At 45.9% G+C, this 20,455-nt stretch overlaps 1 protein-coding gene across 3 annotated transcripts in view; it reads right to left on the bottom strand.

The window, feature by feature from the left end:
- Positions 1-20,455, bottom strand: part of MYRIP (myosin VIIA and Rab interacting protein) — a 154,596-nt gene that overhangs the window by 64,836 nt on the left and 69,305 nt on the right. For all 3 annotated transcript variants that reach the window (XM_064496689.1, XM_064496688.1, XM_064496690.1), the window contains exon 3: positions 16,909-17,130. In XM_064496689.1, the coding sequence (XP_064352759.1) occupies positions 16,909-17,130 (222 nt within the window). The remainder of the gene's footprint in view (positions 1-16,908; positions 17,131-20,455) is intronic.

Here is a 20,455-nt window from a genome sequence, read left to right on the forward strand (position 1 = left end):
CACAGACACAGAAAACAAACTTATGGCTACCAAAGTGAAAAGCAGGGGATGGGGGATAAATTAGGAATTTGGGATTAGCAGATACATATTACTAGAGATAAACAACACAAAAGAGATACACCACGAGGACCTGCTGTACAGCACAGGGAACTATATTCAGTATCTTGTAATAACCTTTAATGGAAAAGAATCTGAAAAATACATATATCTATAACTGAATCACTTTGCTGTACATCTGAAACTAATACAATATTGTAAATCAATTACAGTTCAATAAAAATAAATAAATAAAAATGGCAAAAGAGTTACTGGCAGTTTCAAACCCTCAAGCCCCAAGAACGTGCCCCTTTGCGGTCCCACAGTGGCAGCGGCCACGTCCTCAGAACCAGCACAGACTAGCAGGTCGGGGAAAGGGAACGGATACACGGAGGGCACAAAAGACGCTGCAAGAACAGGGTCCACTTCCAGGCTTAACAGAGCCTCAGAAGAGCCATTTATAGCTTCTGAAATGCATTTTAACGGGTCTCTTTGCAGTGTCATCTCCTCCCAGGCAAGTTCAATCCTTGGCACCGTTGCCAGGCAGTGAGTGGAAGGGGCAGACTTCTCTGGGCAACGTTAGCATGAAACCTTCCTTCCGGGAGGCTCCGGGAAGAAGGGCAACAATCCAGGCAGGGCGTTTACCTTGTCTGAACCCCCCCACCCCTCCCCGGCCCCTGATGCCGCTCAGACAAGAGTCCTGCGGTCTGATTTGCAGAGCAAGCAGGCTGTTAGATGTGAGAGTTAGAAATGACAGCAAAACGCCCCGTGCCATGGCGCTGATACTCACTGAACCATCCTTGTCTATTATTTCAGATAAAATACAAGTTCACCAAGGATCTACTTAGCGACTGTCGGCTAAAATATGTGCCTAGTGATTTAAATCGAATGTGGGGAGGTCTGGGTTGTCCTTGGTTTGTCACATGGCCATTAAAACCGTGTTTGCAGAGAAAGATCACATTCTTTAATTTTTAAAAAGTGGCTGGCGTCACTTTTTTCTTTTTAAACCAGGATGGAGTATCTGGATCAGGAAGTCTAAACTCGGTGGTCTCACCCCAACAGCCATACCCCACTCTACCTGGTCTCCCCGTGAGGGCTGCCCCCTTCAGTGGCCCAACTGGGGAGACTCCCCAGGAGACCAGGCCAGAAAGCCTCACCGAGACCTGAACGAAGGGTCCAGAACCGCACAGGAGAGGGGAACACCGTGGGGACCACAGCTTGGATCAGCTCCCCAGCAGGCAGAGGCCTGCTTCCTGCTAGGGACCGCCAGTCTCCAGGGGCAGGTGCCACATACACGAGCTGACCTGCAGTTCACACCTGAGACACCACGACTGAAAGAAAAAAGCAGAATCCTCTTCAGTGCTTCCAGAAGGCTCACCCAAGCGTCTGAGCATTGATGTGGCACCTGCTTCAGCCTCCACAGCCCACCACACTAGAATACAACTCAGCCCAGCACGTCCTCAACAGACGTCCAGACAGGAGGCCTCCAGCAGTGGAGGTGGGCCGCCGCCACTCCAGGGTACGTGGGTCACGTCAGCCATCACCTCGTGGCCTCGCATTTCTGAAAGACATTTCTGAAACAGCCCTGGGCAGAGAAATGCATCAGCCAGCAGGTTTGATAGATGGTGAGTTAAAAATGAATGAAGCTGGTCAGCTGAGCTAGATTTTCATTTCCTAAAATTGAAACCCTATCCTACAATGCTTACAGTTGACTTGCTCTTGGAGACTAGAAACCATCCTTCAGCAGAAATGGTGACAGGACCAAGTCCAGCTGGTCTGCAAGAACAGGCTCTCTGCACGACTTCAGCCTCACGCTCCACACCAGGTGGGAGCCTGTCATATTCAAAACAGATTCCTCTTTTTCCCCAACTGTCCTGGGAAGTCACACTGCCCTCTAAGTACAAGTGCCTGGTGCCTCCTAAACACAACCCACAAATGCTGCCTTTCACAACATTGGCAAGTTTCAGCCAGCGCATCGGGCCAGCTCCTCACTGGCCAGCCCCCAGACGCTCTGAGGAATGTGTCACAGGGTCCCTAATCACTGTCTACCTCTCAGGAGGGTCCCAGAAATGTCAGGGATCTTGTACAAGGTCTCAAAGTTTACCACGCAAGAAAACAGCCTGATCAGACATAAAGCTGAGTATATTGATTTTCCTTGATGAGATTTTGAACGCAACAAGATTTCCTGGCATGCTTTTCAGCGTCTGGTAACACCATACTAGGTACTTATTAGGAGACCCTTGAGAGACATTGTCCCAAGGTCAAAAATAAAAGGATGGAGAGGAGCACTCTTACGTTATTGTCAGAGGTGCAGGTGGTATATCAGAAGTGACTTTCCTTGACCTTGTCCCACTGAAGCGGACTCACAGGCTCTCACACATCCACACACACCTTGGCTTGAAGACCCCGCCTATAATTTTAAACAAGAAAACAGAAACCGACAGAAAGTGGTCTTTAGGGAAGCAAGTGCAATTCTGCATAAACACTGCCAAGGCCTTTGCAATACAGCAAGCTCAGAAACATCCAACAGAGAGGCGTTTCCCTCGGAACTAATGTATAAAAGCTTCGTGATGATGGTTACATTTCCAAGAACTGCGTAAAAATTCCAAGTCTCATGACCCCTTTTAGTTTGGTTTGCTTGTTTTGGCTCTTGTTAGGACTGATTTTTTTTTTTAAGCTACAGACAAGTCTAATAACCACTTTTAGCAGTTTGGCATACTCCAACCATGTCTAGGACCAAAATTTCCCTATTTTGTGAATACATCCCAGTCTCAGGCCCAGGAGAACATCTCGGAGATTTAAGAACCTGCATGGAAAGCTGCTAAGCTCAAAGATGATGTTTGAGGGCTCCCAACGCAAAAGGACGATGTTATAACAACTTGGCAAGCATCAACTTCTTCAGCTACAAAATTGGAATGGGTCCACATACCTCACCGACGGCTGAGAGGTTAAAGCCACATAATGCAAACAAAAATGCTTCTTAAATATGATAAGGTCCGGTTGCATTCTTATTAATGACCTAGACTCGTTTTGTGTTTAGGCATTAAGATGCTGACGGCCCCTGTTGCTCCCCCTGGAGGTCTACCTGGGAATGACACCAGCATCCATTCAGCTGACATCATAGCATCACTCCTAACTAACTCCTAAGTCTATCTGCGTCTTTCCATCCCCATGGCCACCACTGAGTCCAGGCCCCCGCCCCTGCCACAGATGACTGCAGAGGTCTCCATCCTGTCTCCCTGACTCCGGTTGCACCTTCTTCACACAGCATCCAGAGGCATCCTCCTAAAACATGATTCTGAGTACATCACACCTCTGCAGATGATGGCTGTCCTTTGTTCTCAAGATAAATGCAATAGGTCCGAGCGGGCGATGTGGAGCAGGGACCCGCGCTCCTGCCCAGCCCTAGCCCGGTCTACCCACTGGTGCAAAACAGGCTCTGGCTGCAGGACGCTCTCAGGTCCCCTGGCTCACCCTCCAGGGCCTCGGCACTGCCTCCGGGTGCTGGATACAAACTCCACATGTCTACAGTTGGGACTTTCCGATCTTCCAGATCAGACTCTGAGCTCCCACAGGGTGGGGGCCTCTTCCTCTTGTTCCTGGAGACACCCTTCTCCACTCCAGTCAGTGTTCTGCTGGAGTGGAGACTTGTTCCGGCTGCAGGCAGCTGACTGTGAGCACCTCTCCCCAACTCAGCATTCAGAGATAACACGTGTTGGTAGCTCGAAAACAAATATGGTGGGAACATTTACATAATGGAAATTGGCAAATGCTACAAATCAAGCTTTTCTTTATCCCCGGAGAGCTGGTCGTCAAAAATTTACCAGGAAACCACTGACCCCACACCAGCCTTCTCACCTTGGCTTTTTAGCTTGCCACATTCATGCTGGACAAAGGTTCTCTGCACCAGAAGTAAAATCTGGTGTGTCGTGACGCCCTCCTTTCTTGAAGCAGACGTTTCAGTTTGTACTGTTGGATCTATGGTCTGCTTGCCTGGCTCACTCCCCAGTGATAGCGACAATAACAAAGCATCTATTGGTACTTACCACGGGCCAGCTGCTTGGCTGAGCACTGGCAGACGCCTCTCATTGGATCTTGTCCACAGTGCTGTGAGGCTGGAACTGTTATTACACTCATCTGACCCAGGAGGAAAGCCAGGCTTTGGATCCTGCCCACGGGGCCAGCATCAGAACCCAAGCCAACTCGGCCACATCACCTCACTTGGTCACTTCCCTGCTACCCTCCTGTGGCCCCTCGCCCCACGGTCATGTCTCTGTGCAGGTCCAGTATGAGTCTCTGTGGTTGTTTTCATCCATGTAGCAGTGGCACAAGGGAACTTTGTTGATCACACCTTGGGACATCTTATGAATTCTGTAACGGCCCCCAGTTTTCATCCTGGGCTCGGGGCACGGGGCTGGCTTCCCCTGTCCCCATCCTAGAGCTCTGAATGCCAAATGACTTCAGTGCCCACCCTGATTGTCTCTTGCTGCTACACTCTTCCTTCCGGATTGAGGCTCCCAGGGGCCACAGCTGTCCACATCACTTCTCTGAACCTGGCCTTGGGAACGTTCACTGGAGGTCCACGGCAGTAGGTACTGGGCTGCCTCGTTTATTACTCCCGGCACCTCCCCCAACCAGCATCAGCTCCATTTGATGGATAGTAGTAGGCGGGGGAACAGCGCTAGAAAGGGGCCAAGCCAGGGTTTCCATATGATGGCAGGGCTGGCGTTCTTTCCACAACACCAGAGGTCCTGAGTGTAAGGCAGGGGACAGGCTTCTGCATGGCCAGAGGAGCCACTTCCCACTGCCATGTCCTGGCCCCTGGCCCACAGAGCAGTGGGCCCTGCCCTGGAGACCCTCTCGGTGGGCCCTGCAGCTCCTTCTCCTGTCCCAGACCCCCGGGAGCGGGACCTTGCTGCAGGCTGAGTTATGGCCTCCTTCTGTGCTGGGGGGGGGCCTGCTCGAACTGAGATCCCTACTGCCGCAAAGTTCTCATCCCCCGAAAGACAGCCTCCACGCTGCGAAATGCAAGCTCTTTAACTTTGTCATAAGGTGGCGCCTAAGTTAAGAGTAGTTCGGGTCACTAGGAAACCATCTCCATTCCTTCTGGGTTACTCTGGAACACCCTAGTTTGACTGGACCTTTTTTTATTTAAAAAATTTTTTTCTGGCCTCCATAGTTTGAGCTGAGAAATCAGCTGTCGTCTCAGTTGATCTTCCCTTATAAGAAACAGACTGTTGATATCTGGCTACTTTCAAGATTTTTCATTTTGTTCTTTAGCTTTTAGAAGTTTAATTATTATGAATCTTGGCCTGGATCTAAATGTATTTGGTTTTCCAAGTTGTGGGTTTATTTTTCAAGGGGGTTACAAGGACATATTCTAGCATTATTCTCAGAGAACGACCTTTTCTCCTCAAAATCAGCCAGTGACTTTATTTGGTTTCTACTTCCCTCGAGCACGACCCACAAGTCTTACCCAGCAGCTCCTAATTTTCTCCACTCATGCTTAGAAAATCCTCTATGCAATAAGAAGCACAGCTGGAGGACTTTCCTGAGTGTGATTAGAAGTGATGTCCTTGTCACAGGAGGTGCATCCTCTGGCCCACCCGCAGGGACTCAGCATGGCTTCCCAGCTGTGTCGTCAGAGCCAGAGCCATCAGAGCCAGGGGCTGGGGGACTGTACACCATTACAGTAAAAGAAATTAAAGTTCTTATCACCGGAGCCTCCTAACCTTGGGACAGACACCACGGGGGCACACTTCATCCTTTCTCTAATTCTTTAGCAACCTTCTAAGCCCACTGTCATTCATGCCCATCTTTCAGATGAGGAAAATGATGCTCAAAGATGCTCAGCAACTGGCCAGTACCCACACAGCTGTTAAGTGGCAGAGCCAATGTAAATGTGCCAAGAAATTAAAAAAAGTTATTTTACGGCAGAAATGCTCACCTGTAGTAAAGTGCACTGAAGTGTCACACTCAGTGAATGTTTACATAGGTGTACACACATAAGGCCACCACTTAGTCAAGGTATAGAATATTCTGATCATTCCAGTAGGATCCCTGGATCCCTTTCCATTCAGGAACCCCTTCTACCCACAAGAGCAATCACTATTCTGATTTCTCTCATTGTAAATCAGCATGACCATTTTGGAACTCCACATAAATGGACTCACACAGTATGTGCTATCTGTATCTGTTTTCTTTGGCTCAACATCACACCTGTTCACTCATGGTGTTGCATATATCTACGGTTTCTCCTTTTTCACTGCTGTATAGTATTTCATTATATGACTACACCACAATTTACATACTCATTCTCTGCTGATGGACTTTTGGGTGGTTTCCAGTTTTGAGGCATTCCAAATAAAGCTGCCATGGGTATCTATGTGCATGCGTTTCTGGACATACACACTCTCACAAAGACACTGGAGATGGCCCTTGCCCCAGTCCCACTGTGTAGCAGAAGTTCCATTTTTGTTCTACTTTGCTATAGAGATTACGCTTCTCTTATTTTTAGCCATAGGGGATTCAGGAAGGAAGAATTTTTTTTTTTTTTTGGAAGGAAGATCTTACTGACTTAAACTGGAAGAGGTCTGAGTAAATTCCTAAAGTGCTCTTTAAGCAGTTTTTAATCCCTTCCTGGTGAATCCTTGGAAGCAAGGTGAGAGGGGATAATTTTTACCTCTTCAATAAACACAATCAGGGGAATACACCTTCACATCTCCCCAGACTTTGCATCATTTCAAACTGTATGGCTCTATACATTCCTAAATTCCTAACATCACCCACCTACTCAAGGAAAAGACCAGCTCCTTTGTGAGCAAGCTGGATCCCTGCACAGTGTGCAAGAACAAGAACAAGACCTTAATCCCCACAAACGAAAGGGCCTATTCAGCCTGCAAGTGGCCAGAAAGGGCCCTCAGGTCCTCCTTCCACCTCTAACCCCTCCTCTGGCTCTGGAAGCCCTGTCAGGAAGCGAGCCCACCTCCAGCTCCCCGCCAGCCCCACCGCAATGGTTTCCATGCACAGATGCCTCAGGCATGGCCCCAGCCTCAGACTCTGTGAGTGGAACCACAGCCCTCTTCCCAGCTGAGTGACCAAAATCCTAGGCCTTTTACTCCCACTGGCATTAGCCAGGAGCTGGCAGGGCACACTCAGGTCTCCCCAAGAATCTCCCTCAGACCCCTCACACAGGTTGTGCTACCTACCGCTCTGGAAGCTGTGGGGAAGTTAAGGTCTTGTGTCAGTGACTGCATAGATCTGTTAAGAGCTTTCTTCTCTTTCTACTAACAGCTACCCAACTACCCTTCAGCAGTAATTAGAGAAGTCCCTCACAGAAACCACTGGTTTTGACCTATGACACATTAGAACTGTACTATTCAGTTGGTAGCCACTTCTTTTTTTTTTTTTTTAATATTTTACTTTTATTTATTTAGGTTTTTTTGAGGGGAGAGGTAATTAATTAATTTATTAACTTATTTAATGGAGGTACTGAGGATTGAACCCAGGACCTCCTGCACACTAAGCACACACTCTACCACTGAGCTATACCCTCCCCAACAGTAACCACCTTTTTTGTTGCTTTGGGGGGAGGTAATTAGATTGATTTATTTATTTACTTAATGGAGGGCCTGGGGATTGAACCCAGGACCTTCCTACATGCTAGGCCTGTGCTCTACCACTGAGCTAGCTATATCCTCCCCTCCACTTCTTAAAGTGGCTAAATTTAAGCTATATTAAAAATTCAGTAGAAAAAAAAAGAGCTGGTGTCCAATTCTGGTCATTTCTGGACCCCTAATGCTGGAACACAGCGCCTACCACATAGTGGCCACTCATTAAATGGGTGTCAGAGGAATGACTGAATCCCTGTCAGCTCCTGAATGAGCTACCGAGAGATTTGGTTTTCTAATCTTGGCATCAGTCAAACATCTATTCAACAGCTATTACAGGTTAAGATAATGCTCAGCTTCTTCAAATTGGGTTCCTCACTCAAAATGACCCAGTATTATTCTGGACTATTTTTACAGACAGAAACTTTGATTTTAATATGACTTTTATTTTATTAAGTATCTTACTGTAGAAAGAGTTATGGAACCATTTCCCCCAATTTATCTGCTCAAGAGACGCCACTGATTCCCCAAGAGTCAGGATGAAGACTGCACCTTTTACACATACATCATCTCCCTTTCTGATTAGGTGGCCACACTGCAAGGGGCCATGTAAGAAGCAGGGTGAAAACTCATTGTTTTTGTTTTCCCCCAGCCACTGTCATTGGCAATAAGATTAATCCTTTAAATAAGCTGGTAACTAGGCGCTAATTAGGATGATAGAATTCCCACGTCGTATGAAGCCTAATGATCACAGGAAAAGTACACAGAGCACTAAATACTGGAGAGATGAATTGTTGATTCCCGGCCCAGAAAACAGATGAGCTTGAAGTTCATCATTTTGGGTAATTAAATGTAAATTGACTAAGACGTTAATGAAAAACACATGCAAGAGGCAGGTGCCTGACATTTTGAGAGAGTCCAAAGCCTTTGGGATGGGTTAAATGCAGACTTCTCGGACTGGCAGGGAGCTACTGATTTCAGCCACCTGCTCTTGAGCTTCAGCTGCTGCGAGGGTCAGAAACGCCAGGCTGGGTCTGAGGGCCGTCCAAGAGGGACGGTACCACTGAACTGTGGTCCTGTCGTAACCTAACATGTGCAGGCTGATTTCCATTTCCAGCAGTCTGGTGAATTAGGTACCCTAAATTGTAATTCCCTGAAAATAAGTAAAGAAAATTAGAAATCTTCAAAGCTAAGAACTATGCAAAAATGAGAATTCAAGGAAGTAAACAAATATGGAGGTGCTTTTTGCCCAGAGGATTTCAGCTGAATCCAGACAATCCGAAGCTGCTCTTTTGATAACTGTGCTGGGTGCAAGGCATGAGAAATAAATGGTAGGGCTCCCACCAACATGGGGAAATCTAATAAGAGACCTTTCATATGAAGCTTGGACACCATAGGGTTGTATGTTTTAGTGTTTAGCGCCACCTAGAAATAAACCCACCATGCAGAAGGGGGCAGCAAAGGAACATCTGGTGATGAATGGAATGAATCTTCTTTGAAAATGGGTATGTTAAAAATCTCCTCTGAAAAATTATCAACTCAAGTCATAACCACAAACCTTTCCTCAAGTTTCAGCCTGAATTGTCATTATCTCTATTGGTCGTCAACGACAACAAAATCTAAGGCTCAGAGATCTGCTGAATCTAGATAATCCTGAGCAAGAGTCAGGAGAAACAAGAGCCAGAAGAATCAGACCAGCGAATCTCTCAGATACTAGAATTATCAGATAGAAAATAAAATAACTATGTTTAATAAGTGTAAAGAAATAAGAGTATTGAAATTATGAGCAAGGAACAGTAATTATGAGATGATCCATCAGATTGGAAAAGAAAAAAATTTCCAAAAGTAAAAAAAAAAAATGCTATAGTTGAAACTGCAGTCTTGATGGATCAGTTATTCAGTAGATTAAACAAAACTTGACAGAGAATTAGTGAAATGAAGGGCAGATGTAAACAAATTATCCATAATGCACCACAGACAACCAAAGTGAAAAAGGAATGTTGTAAACCTAATAACATAGCCTCAAAACGTATAAAACATAAACCGAAAGAATTACCGAAAGGGAAATAGACAAACCTACTATTGTCATAGATTTTGAAATGCCTCTCTTAGTAACTAAGATATCAAGCACGCGAGGAATGAGCAAGAATATAGGATATTTAAGAATGTAGGTTATACGCAATTCCAGGCTTGATCGACTTACCATATATAGGATGATCATATGTTCTACATAGTAATTCATGAATATATTTTCTTTTCAAATACCCGTGGGATATTTACGGAAATTGACCACAACTTGGGCAAGCCTCAACAAATTTCAAAGACCCGGTATCATATGGCCACAGTCTCTGAGCAAAATGTAATTAAGTTTGTAACAATAACAAAAAGACAATCAGAAAAACCTCATAGTTTGGCAATTTAAAAAATGTATTATTATATACCACATGGGTCAAAGAAAAAAATCAAAATAGAAATGAAAAATTCTTGGAAATGAATGACGATAAAACTATATCCTGTGTGAGATGCAGTCACCGTGGTACATAAAGAGGCACTTAGTGAGAAAAGAAAGACTGAAAGTAAATGAGTTAAGCATCCAACTTCAGAAATTAGACAGAGGACAGCAGAAAAAGCCCAAAGAAAGTAGAAGGGAAAAAAAAAGAACAGAAATTAATAGGATAAAAAGGCAAATATTTAATAGAGAGAGCCTAGCAAGTCAGAAGTTGGTTTCTGAAAATTAAAAAAAAAGCTAACCCCCTGCCTTAAAAAATAAAAGAGGCACAAAGTGTAATAGAAATGATGCTATAAATGCAGACAAATTAGAGTGAATAAAATGAGACTGTAAACAACAGTATGCAAACTAAGTGGAAAGTCAGAGCACAAATTCTAGAGCACACACCTCACTAAAAGCCAAATCAAGATAAAGGAGAAAATCATGAATAATTCTACACTCATTAAAGAAACCGAATCAGCAGTAAAATGTTCTTCTTAAAAAGAAGCCACCAGTCCCAAGCAAGCAAGTTCTACTACAAAGTAAGGAACAAGTCACTTAATTTTATACGGAGTTTTTGAGAAAACGGAAAAAGAAGGCACAATACTCAACTCACTCCCACTCAGTGTGGATCGTGTAACATCAATACCACAAGCCAAAATCTGACAAAGAAAAGCAAAAGATTAGAAAATTACAGGCCAATCTCAGCTGTGAACATAGGTGCAAACATTCTAACAAATTCAAAGTATACAAAGACACATGACTAAGTGGAGTTTCTGCCAGGAATGCAAGCTGGCTTACTTATTAGAAGACTAAAAAAGTAATTATTGCAATTTTAGAAATTTAGAAAACTAATTATTATAATCCAGCAAATTAAGAAAGAAGAAAAAGTACCCATTTATGTTAAAATCTCTTGGCAGTCTAGGAATAAAAAGGAACTTTCTTAACTCTGGAAAGGAGCACCCCCACCGCCCTGCAGCCAACATCACACATGCTGGTGAAATGTCAGCACCATTTCCCTTAAGATCAGGAACCATCCAAGGTTGATGGTGATCACTAATGTTATTTAAATTTTTCTAGAGGTCTGGGCAGGGGAGCAAAATAAGAAATGAAATTTATAAAGGTTCGGAAGGAAGAAAAAATAAATTTCCTGGCATATCATAGGAATACTTTCTTAGAAAACCCTGAAAATCAACATATAATTAGAATTAATTTTACGTGTAGGTATCTAATAACATAGCCTCAAAATGTGTAAAACATACACTGAAAAAATTACAAAGGAACTAGACATGAAATACCCATTAGCCAGCACACATGCACTCTAGGATCCGGGATCAGTTTTGCAAAGGCTTTTGGGATGAAAGTTTCAAGAATTCACAAAAGGACAGCATGCTTAAGCAAGTGCATGGTACCTGGGCTCCTGTTCTGTCTCACTTAAAACCAGAGTAAGTCCTGACTGTTTTTAGCACATGTAAGTGATCTAAAAGCCAGAGGCTTTAAGCTTAGGGTCTGGCTGCCTTTGACAGAGGTGCGAGCTACCAACACGACTCTCCAGGCGGGTTCTGGGGCACTGTAGTCCCCAGATGGAGCTGAATTTCCCTGACTCAGTATAACAGCTGTGTAGGGCTCCCCAGATCTAGGGCCCAGGCCTAACGGGCACTGAAAAGTTAGAGATACACACCAAGGACAGCTTTTCCATGGACGAAAGCGACGGGAGTTACCTAATTAGGAACACCAGGTAGTCCACTTGGCCCACAGCCATCCCCGTTTATGTCTGTCGGTCCTACTGTAATTAAGGGCACTCTCTTTCACTCTCAGAACTGTCCCAGAAGGCTTAAATGATAAATTATGTGACCTTACATGTCATCGAATTCTAAAGACAACATTTTAAAATCCCTTTATCTCTGCTGACAAGTATCAGTGGAGAGGGTTCTCTGACAAACCCCGTCTACTCTCCCTGGGTTTTTTCACTGCTGAATGAAAAATCCAGTCCTTTCTCCTGAAAGTCCCTCCTCACCACGTGGCCTCATCCCAGGGACTAAAGAGTTCAAATGAAGTGGAAATGGAGACAGGGAAGGGGAGGGAGGGAGAGGAGGGTCCTGAGGTCTCCGAGCACGTTCCACTTTCCAAAGGAACTCCAAATCATGCTTTGACAGGCAGAAGTCTCAGCACCACCTCACCCCTCCTGCCGAACCTAGGGTCTGTAGCAGCTCTTAAACTTGGGCTCCTCTCTCCAGAGCACAAGCCAGTCCCTGGCAGAACCACCTGCCTGCTGCTGCATGAGAAGCTACGTCCCAAGTGCTAAGGTGGGAGGCTTGGGGGTGAGGCAGGCAGAGGAGACACTGGAATCTTTCTTACCAGCGCCCAAGGCACCTGTGAGAGGCTATCCATCTGCAAAGGTCGAGGTGAAGAATAGGGTTCCTGAATTCAGCAGTGTTTTGGGATACACACCATTTAAAATTTGAAAATGCATTTTAAAATGGGGCACAAAAGGCTCATGGTTTTGTGTCCCCCTTAACTGAAATGAGCAGGTGCCCTGTAACCTGTCACATGCAGAGGGAGGGGGTTATTGATATCAACAAAATCACCCTCATGGTGTCTGCAGGATTGTCACGGGACTAGCTCATGAGATGCTGTCTACATATCTGTTTATTACTGTGCCTCAGTTCTGAATGTCACTGTAGACAGCTGTCTTGAAGCACACTGACTTCATAGCAATGCCACCTTATTTTCGTAATTCGAGAACTGTCTGTTTATTTCACAAAACTCAAAAGAAAATTGGATGTTTCTCTTTTTTTCCAGCTTAAAAAAATAACATTGGAATTTCTGAAATACATTAAACTGTAAAGAAAAAAAATATCAGCCATAATCCTACCCTCCAGATCAAGATGAAATATCTGGAGGTAAAATCCATGCTGGTTTTTGTGTGTGTGGTGGGGGGAGGGGGAAGCACAAGGAGGAGGAGGAGATGCTGTCCCATGATTTTTTTAAAAATAACATTAAAATGGTTAAGTGTATATTTTACTAGAATTTTAAAAGTTAAAAACACGTATCTTGTGAGATCTGGCCTGGGGGTAGGTTGGATTAGAACATGTTCTGATTTTTTTAGATGAAATGAGCAAATGAAAAGGACCTGAGAAGTCACGCGTGTAACAGCAGTAAGGATGGGGGGGGTGGCGGCGGGGGGGGGTGTGTGGCTTCTGTGAGGCCATTGCCAGGGTGTGGGGGAGAAGGGGCAGCCAGGGGCACCCTTAAAATGGGTGTTGAGCTTCTGCTCTTCCAAGGAGTCCTGTTTTCAACCTACTTGTTGTCTCCAATCATTTTCCCATGAGTAACCAGCTACCACACCCTCATTTATTTAGAAAGTCAGGACTGTAAGACTATATATTGAGATACATGGGACAAGCCAGGCTTTGCTTCTCATTCATATACATATATGTATAATATAAAGGGGGTGAGTGAAAATGGGGCTCTGCCAGGGTTTTCCAGCTGCTGACACAGAACAGAGTGTTTTCCAATAATATCTTCACAGCTTCCTGACAGCGAACAGTGGAAATGAACCCTCCACCCCGATCCTGGCAACACCGAAGTGGTGCTCTCCACATGAAAGCGTAACGGCCACAAGCTAAAACGTTAATGAAAAACCAGCAAAGGGTTTGGAACTAAAGCCAGAGATGAGGTCCTTTTTCCTCTCGCTCACCCCTCCTCGCCTCCGTGACTCACCACCACCCAAGGTGACTGGGGGAACCTTTCCCGCTGTCCTGCGCACCACTCGAATGCCACGTCCTCGACGGATACATATTCGATGCCATTTCGTATCTGCCCGAGGTGCTGAAAAGGTGAATGAATATGGGATTTTGTGCAGAGTTGCTGTTTGACTTTCCGGGCTAAATAATCTCGCTGAGAGAAAATCCTAGACAATCCATCCTCAAGAGCGACTGTGGTTTTAAGTGTCATGAATCTGACATTATATCCCCAACCACCTCAAGAGGTTAACAGACTCTTTCAAGGAAACTGGAGGAACACCGTTCAAAGTCACTGGTACACTTTACTCTCATCCAGGAAAACGCTATTTTATTCCCAGCCAAATCGTAATTATTTTAAAAATGAGGGACCCTGACAGTGGAGTTTGTGCTGAAATTCACGTTTATATCTGATGGCAGAACGAGTCCGTACGACTCTGGGAGAAAACACAATGGTCCTATTTAAAAAGAGTCAAAAACATACACAGCCTTTGAGCCAAGAGTTCTGTTCCTAGATATTTTCTCAAGAAAATAACCAGAAGCAAAAGGACATGTGTATAAAGATGTTCATGGGAGCACTGCCTGTAGCTGCAAAATAAAACTGGGAAGAGAAATGCCAGCATTTACAGTACAAAAATGGGTTAATCAATCGTGGTACCACCGCAGGAGAGACAATTAAACAGGCACTCAACTGTGAATACTGCATAGAAATGTGGATAAGAGCGGATGCATTTAAGTAAAGCAGCAGCAGGTGTCACCACGATGACCACCACGTAAAAATGGATTTGTATGGATAACAACACGCGGAGGTGAGGACAACTCCACTGAGGTGGCTCACTCACCACGCCTGGCTGCTGACTAGCACTTTATAAATGTTTGAGTCGACACTGCGATCACCACCTCTGAGGCCTCGTTTCAGGGCGTCTGTGGCGTATCGGGAAGACGAAAAGTTGGGTTCCATGTGGATTAATCCCCTTCACAATGGAGCCAGTGCTAACCGGGTCTCTCTGGGTAGAAACAAAGGCCTGCCACGCACTCTGAGCACAACATCCAGCCCGGCTCAGGACCCCTTCTCTCTCCTCTCTACTCGGGAAACACCCGCTCGGTCTAGTCACCTGCCATCGTTCACGTAGAACCTTCCTGGGGTTTTAGAGGGAACAGCTCTTCTCGGCCTGTGACTGCTCCCCCCCACCCCAGGCACCAGAGGTCAGTGGCAGTCCCAGTCACTGTGATAATCAAAATATCCCTGCAAATGCTACGTCTAAACTTCCCCCTGGGCAGCGACACAGACCCTTGAGAGAACCGCTGGGTCCGCCCCTCACCCGGGCTCAGATCTGCTTCACAACTGCATACAAGCTTTGCTGAAGCGCATCCACGCGGGGATAAGCGATGCAGGGCTTTCTGAATGCTTCCTTATTTTATGTAATTTCTACACTGCAGACACAGGACTCCAGATCGCTTCTGCCAAGCCAGAGTTAGAAAATTCTCTACTACCCTGAACTCCTACAATCTCTGAAAAAAAGAAAAAAGATTGTTTTTATTCTTGACCTGGTTTTAGGATTTGTTTCTTCCTGAAAGGTCATCATATGTTTATGAATAACACTCACTGTTTTCCTGAGTACATAAGCGTAAGTAGTAAGTGTTGAGTGTAGAAACTTTGGAAAGTACAGAAAAGCCAAAAGGATGTAAAAGTTGCCCACTTCATGGAGAGATCTCAGTCTGTTATACACACAGACACGTACATCCTACTTGGACATATGATATATCTGCACGCATTATAAACCCTACGCTGTAGAGAGAGGTTATCTACTAGGAATACAGGAGGTCCAAGTCGGGGGCAATGCCGACATCAGAAATACCTTAGACCACAACTTGTATTTCCATCACCCACTTGCTCTTATCACACAAACTGAAGTCCTACCCAGATGAGTGGCTAAGACTATACTAAGTGTACTTAGAATGTAGCACCTTCTCTGTAATAAGATTCCATTGAGTAAATTTTAGGACTTCCAAATTCATTAATTAAAAAAAAAAATCCAGCAAGAATTCATGAATCAGGAATCTGCCACACATTTAAACGAGACTGACACCCTCAAGGGGATCATAGATTTTCATTTATGTCAGGAGTTTTGAGTAATAGATTAAAATTCTTATTAAAGTGTTGAAACCAGAATTTATTAACAGCCTTCATTCCACCTCCAAGCAGACACTGCCAACACCTTCTGGGCCAGAGTAGAGATGTCACAAAAATAAAGGAAAAAGGTTTTCTCCAGACCTAAACATTATACTGTTCCCCCAGAGGTACAGTCTGGAGAGTGAGTCCCTTTAACATCTCAGGATGGCCTTAACGGCCCCAGAAAGTCTACAGTCTGTGTGTGTCAGAGCGTCCAAGGCAGAATCTTCCAAATGCACCTGGGAAGTGCAGGACAAGGTGGCCATTGCGTGTGTGTGTGTCGCAGGGACTGGGCAATACACAGGACTTCCTGGTCTCCTCTGAGAGGTCTGCTTCTCCGCTTTCTATCTCTACTGCTCTGAAACCGTGGGCATCACTGCCATCCTCAACCCACCTCTCCTCTCACCGAGGGGCCCCTGAGAGGCTGTGCAGAAAGCCGCGGGCCCCTTCTCCACCACGACAAAGGGTACCTCTGCTAGAGCTGAGAGAGGGGCATACATGAGCTGTCAGTTCAGCTAAGTCATCACTCGTCTGTTTTTCCGGGCTTTGTTCTACCCTGAAAGAGAACTGCTGGTCCGTGAGACACAGCCTGGGTCCCGAGCCATCAAGCCCACCCGCGCTGGGCACGCACCGTGCACGAGGCGGCGTGCTTAACCTGTGCGGGTACCGAGATGACGAAGACCAGGTCCTGCCCGCCAGGACCCGCAGATTGAGGCTCAGCAGCGTGCGGGGACAAGGGGAAACAGGGCCACAGGCTCCTCCTGGGTGTAACGGCGTGAAACGCAGGACCGGTGGAATCAGTCCCGCATCTGGTAGAAGGGAGAGGGGGCCACCAGCTGAGGCCCCGCGGCCACTCACCTCGCCTGCTGGCACACGCAGCAGAGCCACAGCTTCTCGCGCTTCTGGTAGGAGCAGCAGCCCTTGCAGACGTTGAACCTGCAGTCCCCGCAGCGGCGCTTGGTGTTGACGAGGAAGGTGAAGGGCGCGCAGCAGCGCATGCAGCAGTGCTCCACGAACTTCTGGTGCTTGGACAGGATGCTGCACTTGCTGCCCTCCTCATCCAGCTTCTGCCTCAGCTCGCTGGGGAGCCAGGGTGGGGGGAGGGTGGGGAGAAGAGAAACAGCACATCAGGTCAGGGGGCTCGCTCCTAAAGCACCCCACCTTGGCCCTCCCGTGCGCCAAGCTCCCATGTAGGATCTTCCTGTAAAACTACAGGTGATAATTCTGTGTTCTTCTGCATGTCATACGTTCTATGAGAAAGCACAAATAACTTACTGCTTATAGTTCAGACACGACTGAAATACAGATTATTATAAAACTAAGTACACTTCAAAAAAAAAAAAACCTTTAGCTTAATGAATGCCTTTTGAAAGGAGATCATTTATGTTAAAACATTAATCTTCACAACAGCCCTGCTGGGAATACGATAAATGCAGTCCTGTCCCTTAATATCCCTGGAAACGGAAGCACCAGGGATTTTAAAAGCTTTCCAATCGATGTGAGTCAGTAAAGATTCTCTGAGTGATGGGCTAATCCTAAACACCGGTGATTCAGAGTTGGATAAAAGACAACCCTCTTCTTCCAAAGAGCTCGTGGACGTACTGGGCACACGACCACCCATATTGATGCAAACACAACATCGCATGCCCTCCTCTCTACACTCTAAGAAGGAAAGGAGAAACCCCGAGAGGCAAGGATCTACTCGAGACACACTGGGTTACTCAGGAGAAAACTGACCGAGGTGACCAAGTTTCTCTACCTTGGCCAGCTTGAGCTGTTTTTTCCTGTTTAAAAATGGACGCCCACAAACAGTAACAGAAAAATAATTAATCCTTCTGTAGCCATCTTACGACTGTGCAATTCATCCCAGATGAATCTGTGATGTACGTGACAAATATTTTCTTTCATTTTGCTCTTGTCTTTTCAACTTTGCTTACAGTATCTTTCATCATTTAGAAGCATTTAATTTTTCTGTAATTAAATCTGCCAGTCTTCTCTTCTGTGGCTTCTGAGTTGTACATCTTGCTTATTAGGAAGAGCCATACTACCGCCATCAGGTGTTTTTTTTTTTTTTAACTAAAGCACAGTCTGTTACCATGTGTCAGTTTCTGGTGCACAGCACAGTGTCCCAGTCATGCATATACACACATATATTCATTTTCATATTCCTTTTCATTAAAGGTCATTACAAGGCATTGAACAGCACAGCTCCCTGTGCTGCACAGAAGAAACTTCCCCATCAGTTTTTAAACAAAGTCACACAAACTTTGCAGTATAGAGAACAAGCTAGTGGTTACCAGCATGGGGGGGGGGGGCAATACAGGGGACAGAAAGTGGGAGGCACAAACTGCTGGGTGTATGACAGGCCACAAGGATGTGTTGTACAACACGGGGAACAGAGCCAATATTTTGTCATAAATGTAAATGGGGTATAACTTTTGAAAACTGTATGAAACATCAATACAAATGGCCAATGAAAAATATAATCCGTCTGGTGGACTGAATGGTGGTCCTCCAAAAGATACATCCATGCTCTAAACTACCAGAGCCTGAAATGTTGCCTTCTTTCAAAAAGGGTCTTCGGAGATGTAATTAATTTAAGGATCTCGAGGCGAGGTCATCCTGGATTAAACATGGTGGACTCTAAACGCAAAGAGACGCAGCAGAGAGGACATCAAGTTAAGAAGTCCTGGCCATCTCTAGGATTCCTCCCGTGGCCCCGTCACTGGCCCTGTCGCTGGCCCATCTTTGCCCATCCAGGCTCCCTTCTGGCCCCTCCATGGCCCACCTGAATTCTCAAAATTCATGCCCTAGATGGTAAACAGTGGCTGTGTACACAGGAGTCCATGAATCAGGACACAGGTGAGCAAAAAGGAAAAATACAGAGAGGCTACATCAGGCCAGCCGATAACTGTATAGGGTAAAATATCATACATGCATACTTGGTTGAACAAAATATTCACAGGCAAACAGGACAGAGGTTTTTCTCCCCTTAGGATAGGAAGATGCTGTTATCCAGTCCCTCAGATTTAGAGCAGAAGACGGGCTAGGCTGTCAACAGCTCTGACATCTGTAAACAATATAAGAACAGCCTCAGCAATTGACCTTCTTCTATTGATCTTTCAAAGACACTAAATTAAACGGGATAAAAACACCCAGGAAGGAAGGTCTTTGGGGATCAGAAAGGCTCTGTGAACTCAATCCGCAAGATCTCTTGAGCTTTATGAGTTTTGCTTCCTGAGACACAGGACGGCAAACTCCAATGGCATTTAAAAACTCGCTGAGAATCTAATAATAAAATGGTACCAACGCCCCACCCACCTCACCCCACCTCGAGTTTGTTCCAAGCAGATGGAGCTTTGCTCCCCAGGCGCAGTGGAGGAGCAGAATGCCCTTGTTCTGAACCATCTCTTACTTCTCAGTTCTACGGCCTACAGGCCAAGAGACTAGCTCTAGCCCACAGCCACGAGCCGCCACTTCATGGCCGCAGACACTACTGTCTGGATTGCCAATTATTCACGCAGTTCTCACTCACTGAGAACCTACTACTCCAGGCCCTAGGGGCAAAAAGAAGACAAGGCATAGTCCCTCCCCTTGGTGACACACGTATTCAAGTGTGGATTCAAATGATTCAAAACAAAAGAGGATTGCACGTTGTAGGGCATTCTACGGCAGAATGAGCAGGGTGCTGAGACTGAGAATGCCATGGCAACCTACTTTAGACTGGGTGGTGAGAGAAGTCCTTCCTGGGGAGGTGACAGCAGGGGAAACGGGGTGGGGGGGGTACAAGACACAGGCCCTGGGAGGGAGTCTGGATTTGATTCTACGTTCCCTGGAAAGTGACTGAGGATGGTGAGCAGAGACAGAGCAGGACCCAATTTTCACTGTAGTATCACCTGCTGTTACGCTAAGACCGACTTCTAGAGGGCCGTGTGTAGAAGCCTGGGGAGCAGGGCAGCAGTCTGGGTCCATGGCTGAGGTCTGGGCAAGGGTGGGAGCAGAGGAGATGGAGAGGTGTGGGCAGATGCAGGGCACACCTGCTGAACGATCTGGAATGAACCAAGAATCATTCCCAGGATTCTGGCTTGGGTGGCGGGTGAAGCCGTTTATGGAGCGAGGGAAGATCATGGTGATAGGTGCACATTTTAGTGACAACGGTGAGACATCTAAAGAGTTTGCCATGTGGACAACTGATAGGCATTTGAGCATCCCAGAGAAGGGTTCTGGGCCAGCTGCGTAAGTTTGGGAATCACCTTCATCCCCATCTTCATAAATATAGGAATGGATGAGCCACCCCAGGGGAGAGGGGGCAGCAAGGAGAAAACAAAGGGGCCGAGAACAACTCAGGCAGAAAAGTTGAAGCGGGGAAGCCAGAGAAAGAGACTGAGAAAGACACCAAAGGAAG

The sequence above is a fragment of the Camelus dromedarius genome, chromosome 17, assembly GCF_036321535.1.
Source record: "Camelus dromedarius isolate mCamDro1 chromosome 17, mCamDro1.pat, whole genome shotgun sequence".
In the NCBI taxonomy this organism is placed as follows: domain Eukaryota; kingdom Metazoa; phylum Chordata; class Mammalia; order Artiodactyla; family Camelidae; genus Camelus; species Camelus dromedarius.